This window comes from Rhinolophus sinicus, linkage group LG11, assembly GCF_036562045.2.
Source record: "Rhinolophus sinicus isolate RSC01 linkage group LG11, ASM3656204v1, whole genome shotgun sequence".
Taxonomy (NCBI): Eukaryota; Metazoa; Chordata; class Mammalia; order Chiroptera; family Rhinolophidae; genus Rhinolophus; species Rhinolophus sinicus.
Window position 1 is genome coordinate 60,866,114 of NC_133760.1, and position 8,850 is coordinate 60,874,963.

General features: G+C 46.1%; 1 protein-coding gene across 5 annotated transcripts in view; it reads left to right on the top strand.

Moving 5' to 3' along the window:
* The window catches only part of CREB3L2 (cAMP responsive element binding protein 3 like 2), a 205,600-nt gene that overhangs the window by 190,256 nt on the left and 6,494 nt on the right, over positions 1-8,850 (top strand). For all 5 annotated transcript variants that reach the window (XM_019750571.2, XM_019750558.2, XM_019750564.2 and 2 more), the window contains 3 exons: positions 6,203-6,302; positions 6,580-6,706; positions 7,976-8,192. In XM_019750571.2, coding sequence (XP_019606130.1) covers positions 6,203-6,302; positions 6,580-6,706; positions 7,976-8,192 — 444 coding nt within the window. The remainder of the gene's footprint in view (positions 1-6,202; positions 6,303-6,579; positions 6,707-7,975; positions 8,193-8,850) is intronic.

The window sequence follows — 8,850 nt, forward strand, 5'->3', positions numbered from 1 at the left end:
GTGTTTAAAAGTCTTTGAGATAGTTCACGAGTCACCTGAGATATTGTCATGTCATGTATGGAACTCCTAGTTATTAACCTTGTATCCCACCTCCTCCCCACCCTGCAGCCTAGGACGTCAGCTTTTGGACACCCTCCTCCTAACCCTCAGATTTTCTTAGACACTCATTCTAGAAGACCGGGGTGGGGTGGGGTGGGAAGGGATTCAGATGGGATTTTGCTTCAGAAGGACATGGAGGCTTAGCTCTTCCCTCATGAAGCGACCTGATAGTCACTTATTTTTATTTACTTATTTTTTTGCATGTCTGCACTAGATAGGTGACACTTAGACTTTTTTGGTTGTAATCATTTTACATTTTCTGTAGTGACCCAGACATACCACATGGACGTATACAGCATATACATAACTCACAGGGAACTTTCACAAATGAATGTTTTTTTTTACTATGTGTGACGCCCTCAGATATTGTGTGTTCTATTTGATTCTGTTTCATTAAAAAATATACCAGTCACAACCCAGTAGTCACAACCCTCTAATGGTTCATGATTTGGAATTTGGAAAATAGTACTCTGCATACTTCCGTAAGGATGTGGAAAAAGCTTCCTCGTCTTACCCGGAGAGGAGTTTATATACACACACATACGTGCACACACACACCATAGCCTGGCAAGTTTTATTTCTAAGATGTGTTACAAGATTCATCAGGAAATGTGTCTATAGAGAGGACGTGGTCTGAAGCTCCCAGCACAGCAAGTAACTGGCCACCACCAGTTTCTTCTTTTTCCGAGTTCTGGTTTCTGACTCCAGTGGGAAATTAGGTACTTGCGTTTTCAACGTATAACATGTAATAACTGTATGACTGTTCTGTGTGTGTGTGTGTGTCTCGTAAATGAAGGCAACAGAAGAAGACAAAATTAAACCAAAGACAAAACATGGGTGTGTTGATGCATTTCCCAGTTATTATAAGATTGTGTCTCACACTCTCGGCTACTTTGGAATGTTTTGCCCAATTGCCTTTGATACGCCTCCCAAGATGCAGGATGATGCTTTATTTTGGGCAAGGCTGGCAGCTTCTTCCGACTGCTCTTTTGCAAGGAACTGCATGAGGACAGCCACGAAGTTTATTTTTACATCTCACCACAGGACAGAATCCACATTTTCAGTTGAGTGTTGGACACTCCGATTTAACAAGTTGTGAAAAATCTCTTGGCCCAGATAAACATTTGTAAGAGTCCTCCTTTCTCTAAATTAAGACCTTGCTCCTGGAAGCCCAAGAATTCATTAAGCCATAATTAGCCACAATCACTAATGATGTAGAATACTGTGATATATTGAGCTTTGAATGCACTTTTGGGTCTGTCTTATGGTTGGCTTTTTATAGCTTTGGTTTTAAAATAGTTCTTTCATTTCATCTGGGTGGCTGCCTTTTCTCCAGCCAGCCTTCTATGCAAGCAGGGTAACAGCTGTCATCCATGCTGTCATTGCTGCTATGGCATCTGTCCCAGTGGCATCAGAGAGAGGACCACATCATCTGAGACCAACATATCGGTTATGAGGTCCCAGGCTTACCCATGAAGAGGCCTGGCCTCATCTGTCACCAGTGGAAAGAGATAATAAGCACTCTTCAAAGGAATATTTGCTTCAGCACACCCAGGGTACCACACAAGGGGATTCTCTCATTATTCTGTTAGCTGATGAGATCAAGGGAATTCCCTTTGATCAGCTGCCTAAACTGAGGACATAGTAGTAACTTGATAAAAGGCATAGAGCCGTAGCACCAAGATTCAAACTCAGGTTTCTCTGCCCTGGGAGACTATGTCTCACTGTTCCAGTGACCGTGGACCTGCTTAGCAATGCGAAAGCCATCTCATCAGCTCTTTTGTGTCTGACAGGGGATGTGCCTTCTCGTTCACATCTCCCTAAACAAAGCCCAGGCGTGACTTCCTGACACCAGAAGTAGGGCAAAGAGCACCCCTGATTTCTTTTATCTGTCACTTGCTCTTATCTTGGTGTATCTGGAGATGGGCCACAAAAGGTTCCTGTGTCTTGGTTCAGTTTTTCTTCTGTTTTGTTTTTTTTTTGCATCGTTATCACTGAAACTTTGTTAGTATGTGTCTGACTGCCATCGGACTGGGTTTTATTATGGCGCTTCCATCTGTGGCTTGATCCCTGTTGATGGTAACCTTTTCGTATCTAATGATGGGCATATTGCTTTGTTTGGCTGTTGTTGATATATTAATGTCACTGGATTTAAGAACTATCTCCTTGACTAATAAGTATTTTGGATAGTAATTTTATTAGGTTATCGATTAGGGCACCATGTTGTATTGTGTTGGAAGGCTCACAAGCTATGGAATCAGGTTTTGGTTTGCATCTTAGGTCTTCAATTTCCTAGTTATACATCTTTGAGGCAATTAGCATGTCAGGGTATGAAGTTCCTAGAACTCAATCAGTGCGCACTCAATCCCTGTCATTGTTCTTCCTTTATGATAAAAATGAGTGTTTCTGTTGAATGAATGTATATGAATTTCCTAAACTTTATTGGACCATAGATATATATCTAGAATTTTGGGATGGGTGAGCCAACCCGCTTTCTTCAGGTGAGGTCACTCCCCATTGCGGACTGACGAAAGCCTTCAATATCATCATTTCCACCGTCAGTTCCGTCCGCCTTCACTAATCAGAGAAAGAGAAGCTGCAGCGAACAGCATGTGACCCATCACTGTTGCTTTCCACCAAAATTTCAAACTCAGAAATCTATTTTAAACTCTATGTTTGCTCATCTTAAAGAGTTGGATTATAAACTGTGAGAAATCAGGGACCACTAAACAACCATTTTCATTTGCCGTGGATTCAGGATATAATTATCTTTGAGTTTGGAGAGGATGTGCTGATGAATGCCAAGCAAAGTGCCACGCAACCAGTGAACACGAGCCTTCTCCGCGTGCCAAGCCAGATGGAAATGATCCTTCTTTCACACTTATAGCACTTGGCACCTGTAGCTGGGGGTGCCCACTTGAGCCTAAGGCGTCCTACCATTGGGGTCTGGGTTTACCTGGCCTGTTGGAGGTCTGCTTCTAGGAGGCACCGGGGGGCTTCTGGGAGGTTCTTCATTCCAGGGGAGGGCCCTCCAGGCCTACCATTCTTTACCAGAAATTAGAAGGGAAGTGTGAGTCCGAGCATTGTATAGACTTGGTTTTCTCAGTGGTTCATGCTATCAAGACTGGGCAAGAACAGGGAATGGACAGAAAGAGGGTGTATGGGAAGGTTGTGGGTAAAGAGGGACTGTTGGTAAAAATGGAAATGGTGGTTTCACCTTCAAAACACCTGAAGACTTTGGAGCAAAAGGAAATGACCTTGGTAACATCTGGGCAGCCGCTGTCTAAGGGAAGCGTGGATGGCGAACGTGCCCCGCCGGAGCACAGCTGACCTTCAGCACCTCAGCTGCCAGGGCAGGCAGCAGGAACGCCCAGGAGGAGCTGAGGTGCTCCGTAAAAGTGGCAGCCATCACTCACCGATGTGGCTTTTCAGCAGGCAAGCCGGGAAACACACAGGGAGGCCCCTTTCCATCGATTAGCTGGCAACAAAGGCCTTATTACCTGGTGCCACAGGAGGTAGCCAGAATACAGCAGAAAAGAGTTTGTGCCACATAGCCAAAACACAGTTCTTACCTGTGGGCTCACCTGTGTGTCTGCCCCAGGACTTCTAGAAAACAGCAGGGAGAACGGAGCAGGGGCTTTGGGGCTGGCATTACAGATGGTGGTCAATAAAATGTGTGCTCTTGGCAGCCCCATCTCAGCTCTGTGGGCTTGAGTGCTCACCCGGGAAGTGGGCGGTACGGTTGGTCACTTAGCTCTCAGTTTTGAAAAGGCGGCTGTTAGTGAGTAAGAATGGAGTGCCTTTGGGAGGTGCTGGGAGAAGAGAGAACAAGTGTGATGAGAAGAAAAAAACACCTTGCTGCATCTTATGATCATTTAGTTGCAATGTTTTTCTTTTTTCCCAGCCTTATTGAGGTATAGTTGACAAATAAAATTATAAGATATTTAAAGTGTACAATGTGGTGAGTCGATATACATTGTGAACATAATTCCCACATTGAGTTCTTTAACACATGCAGCATCTCACGTACTTACCATTTTTATTGCTAATATTTTGGTGAGAACATTTAAGCTTTACTCTCTTAGGAAATGTCAGTTATACAATACAGTGTTATCAGCTAGAGTCACCATGTTTTGCATCAGAGCCTCAGTACTTGCTCATCTTGTAACTGAAAGCTTGTACCATTTTACCAACCTCTCCTATTTCCTCCAACCCCCTACCCCTGACAACCACTTTTCACTTTTCAACTTTCTATGAGTTTAATTTTTTTTTTTTTTTAGATTCCACATATAAGTGATAGCATATGGTAATCTTTCTCTGTGACTTACTTCACTTAGCATAATGTCTTCAAGGTCCAGCCATGTTGTTGCAAATGGCAGGATTTCTTCCAGTAGAATTTAAAGGGATCATGCAATCAGTATTTCTAAGCGTTGAGTCATGCACAGAACTCTTTTAAAGACTGTGTCGCTTGAATATACATGCACACGAACTAGGTCTAAACTACCTGGGATCATACTTCTAGATAACCATATAAAACAAAAATTGTACAACTAAGTACTATTATAAAAAGACCTCCATATTAATAGGATTTAAATTAACGATGTTAGTTAATGGGATGAATGATTTTGTTTTGCTTAAGTTAAAATCACCACCCACGGTAAAAATGAGGTGTAGATGGGACCACACAGGGATTTGGGGTTCAGAAAGCTTCCATGGTATGTGCCGGAGGCGGCTTCCATTCTGCCCCCACTCTTACCCAGTTAACTGCTCAAAGCGATGTCACTCTATGGCTGACCTGTCCTTAATTGGCTTAATCCCAGGAGAATTCTTCACTGGCACTTGCCTGGGAGATGCTGCAACCCCTGGGACAAGCTGCTTTTCCTTGTAACACTTGAGAAAGTCTATTCAGGCAATAGACGGTGGTGAGAGGCAAGTTACCTAGGAGAGTCCAGAATTCTGCACACGAGTGATTGGCTGATGTTTTCCAAGGGGCTTGTCTGGCTTTCTGATGTTACATCACAGCATGAATTTTTCTGAAAGGTTTTGAGACTCAAGGAGAAGCATGTGCACGGAAAGTCCACTCTGCCTCGTGCATTGGGCTTGGAGAGAAGGGACGAGGGGAGGGGAAGTTTCAGCTCTATTCTGCTCTCTCAGAATACATCCCAGGGGTGCTAATTCAGGTGTTGTGAGGTCCTTTTCTATGGCTCACAGGATTTGCAATGATTTTCAACATCTGTTCTTTCTGTGACCTGATGGCACACAGAGCAGACTATCCTGTTGTCGTCCCAAACCCTTCCCTTTTAAGGGTGTGCACAGTTGTCTGGATTCAGGGCTAGAACAGCTCTTTTTGACTCTTGCTCTCTGTCTCTTCCTGAAGGAAGACCAGAGTCTGTACCAGAGGATGGTTTCCGAGGTCCTGCCTCTGAGCCTGTGTCCAGCTGATCAGCCTTCTCTGCTCGTTTATGTTTTGGCTTCGTTTCTGGAGGTGGAGGTGCTATGAGCCTTCAGGGACCACGGGCTTGAGGTGCCCACAGCTGTTTGCTTCCCTGCCCTTCTTGTTCCTCTTTCTGTCTCTGTCTTGAAGCCTGCTGTCTGAGAGACTGCAGCTCAGTGATAGCGTTGTCATTTCCAATCACGGCCACCACCTCTGGCGACTCCTTTACTGTTCTCTGCAGGGCAGTTTCCTCTTCTCTTTGCTTTTCTTCTTTCTTGCGTCTTCATCAATGTTTTTCTTCTGTTGGGTAAATGAATTCTCCTTGTATTACCGTCACCAGCAGTCAGAATGGTCTTTTTGCTTTTTTTTTTTTGCCAATGGCTGACATGAGTCTTGACAAGTCAGGGATAATTTGGGGGTATTCACCTGTTATTCAGAACAGCACAAGAACTGGACAAGCTGTAAAGCTGGCCATTTCTGAGCCCCAGAAAGCTCTGCAGCATGGGCGCTGCAAGGCACGGGTGTCCCCATCTTCTTCCTAAGGGAACTTTCCCTCGGCTCTCTGTTCAAATTCAGGCACATGTCCTGGAGCTCAGGACCAGACATCACCCACAAGCATGGTCTCATCTCTCAGATGCCCTTCATGGTTTCCATTCCTTACGTTTGCAGAACTCTCCTCCAGCAACTGCAGAAGCTTCAGACTTTGGTGATGGGCAAAGTTTCTCGCACCTGCAAGTTGGCCGGCACACAGACTGGCACCTGCCTCATGGTGAGTTTCCTGAAGGGACAGCTCCAGAACTGCCTCAACCCACTCCCCAGTCTCCGGTCTCCCCCGACTTGCCAAGTCCAAGTGCTGTGAGGTTAGAGGAGCCACACCCAAGGCTATCTCTCGGCTCGGATGTTACCGTGACTGACCTGTGGGTGCAGCCTGCTGGCCTGATGGAGGGGAGTCTGTCTCCCTGGGTCTCTCGGGTGCAGCAGGTCTAAAGGTTTGCTCTGTGGATCTTGGAATTGACAGCTCCCCGTGTTTTCCCCTCTCCCTATAGGTCGTTGTGTTATGCTTTGCTGTGGCATTTGGAAGCTTCTTTCAGGGCTATGGGCCCTATCCTTCTGCCACCAAGATGGCTCTGCCCAGCCAGCATTCCATGCCAGAGCCGTACACCGCATCCGTTGGTAAGATCGCAATCAGCAACTGGGGAAGTGTCTTGTTTCATTTCTCTGGAGCTTTCTGAAAGCTCAGCTTTCTGAAGGGGGTCTTATGTGAAAGTCTGATTTTTAAAAAGTGGTAAAAGTATAGCTTCTCCATTGAAGGGAGGGAAGGGGGACGGGGGGGGATCTGGTGTGCAGGCTGCTGGGTGTCCCCTTGCGCCCCTCACCCACTGGGAATTCTCTAGAGCTCAACAGATCACAGTTTGCAAACTTTCATCACATTTTAAGGGCGTTCCTGTGTTTCTGCCTCCATGCAGTAGACTCGTGTACCGTAGTAAGAGTTTATAAAATGAAGTTAAAGATTATCAGTCTGTTTTACAAAACATACCCAAGATTGAGAGAATTTGGAGACTCAGCTGTTAGATGGGAAGTATGTGATAATCTCACTTAGGTCATTGATCTCTTTTAAGTATGTAGGAAATAAGAGGTGGCACGCGGAGATCATAATCCACGCACTAATATTTATATCCCCTAAAACACCAAGTGTAGAATTGGGGGTATTGGGTTTGGATGAGGCACACTTTTGCCGTTCTGAAAGGTCTGTGGTCTTCGTCAGGCAGGTGTAGCCCTGCCAGGTGTATGACAGGAATGCGAGTATTGCAACCAAATAATTTCAGTGGTTTCTTGGGAAATTCTTTTTTCCCTAAAGGACTATGTCTCTAAATTTGACAGCATAGTTTCTATGTTGTGGAAAATTGCTCCAGAGCCATCCAGTGATGTAATATCCTCTAAAACAAAAGAGATTGTCCCTGCTGTCATTTGATTTATGGCTTTGGCTTTGTGTCTTCACTCCAGTCTCTATATGAAAATGCAGTTTCCTGCCCTTGCACCTTCTCGCCACGCAAGGCCGACTCTGTGGGAATGCTTAGTTTAGCTGGGCCTGGACATCTCCGAGTGTTTGATGCCCATTCTCCATGCAGTGTTTCCCCCGGATGATCTGGGGTGGGCAAGGAGGGGAGTTTTATTTTCCAAACAGCGGGGGTGGCAGTTTGTTTCGTGTTTATTTGCTTTTCTGTTGTTCTTCCAACACTGAATAGTTGGTATAATCTTTCCAGTGCACAAAAGTCTGAAACCCTGAAGCCTTTATAGAAAGCCAACTCCAGTTGGTCTTCTTAGTCCCCGGCCACAAGAACGCACATGTCATATGCCCCCATCCCTGGGCATCGAGTGAGGGGACATGCTGTGTGTCCCTGTGCTCTCACCCTAATGCATGCTCCTTTGCTCTGTCCTCAGTGAGATCCAGGAACCTGCTGATCTATGAGGAACAGTCTCCGCTGGAGGAGCCGTCCAGCCCCACCCCGGCCGGGGAACTTGGGCGCTGGGACCGAGGTTCCTCGCTGCTCAGGGCGTCGGGGCTGGAGTCCAGGCCGGACGTGGAGCTTCCCCATTTCATTCTCTCAAATGAGACCAGCCTGGAGAAGTCAGTGCTGTTGGAGCTGCAGCAGCACTTGTGAGTGAAATGGGCACAGATTCCATGCTAATGCACTGACGATGGGTAGTGAGTCAGCAAAAGCAACCCGGCTGCCAGGCGTAGATTCCTGCATAGGTCTAGTCCAGGCCCTCAGCTCTTCCAGGACCTGGGACTCCGGAGAGTCTATTCTTACCCAACAGCTGCCCTTAGCAGAGATGGGGAAAAGACCCTTCCATGTCTGTGTCACTGGGGAGCTGGCAGTGGTGGCTCCAGGAAGGAGAGGAAGGGCTGGAATCCCTTCTTCACACTCTTCAACTTCCCCTCAAAGCCACGTCAGTAAACACAGAGCCCAGTCACAGCGCTATGTGTGCTGTGTGCACGCAGCCTCCAGACACCTTCTCCAGCTTCCTCTCAGCTATAGATCCGTGTATGTTATGCCACATGTCGAGTTGTAGATTTATGATTTATATGTAAATAAACGTGCATTAATATCATTATATAATTATGTATTTATATTGAGGGACATCGTTTGAATGGCCCTATGCGTGTTTCCATATTGAACATAACATGGCTGCCAGGTATTGTTATTATACTTGGAGAGGTACCTGGGCAGGCCAGACAGCAGGCGAAGGAGGCTCTATCTGCATTCACACTCCTGCTTCTGTGCGGTACGGAGTGGCTGCTGATGTAGCTGAAC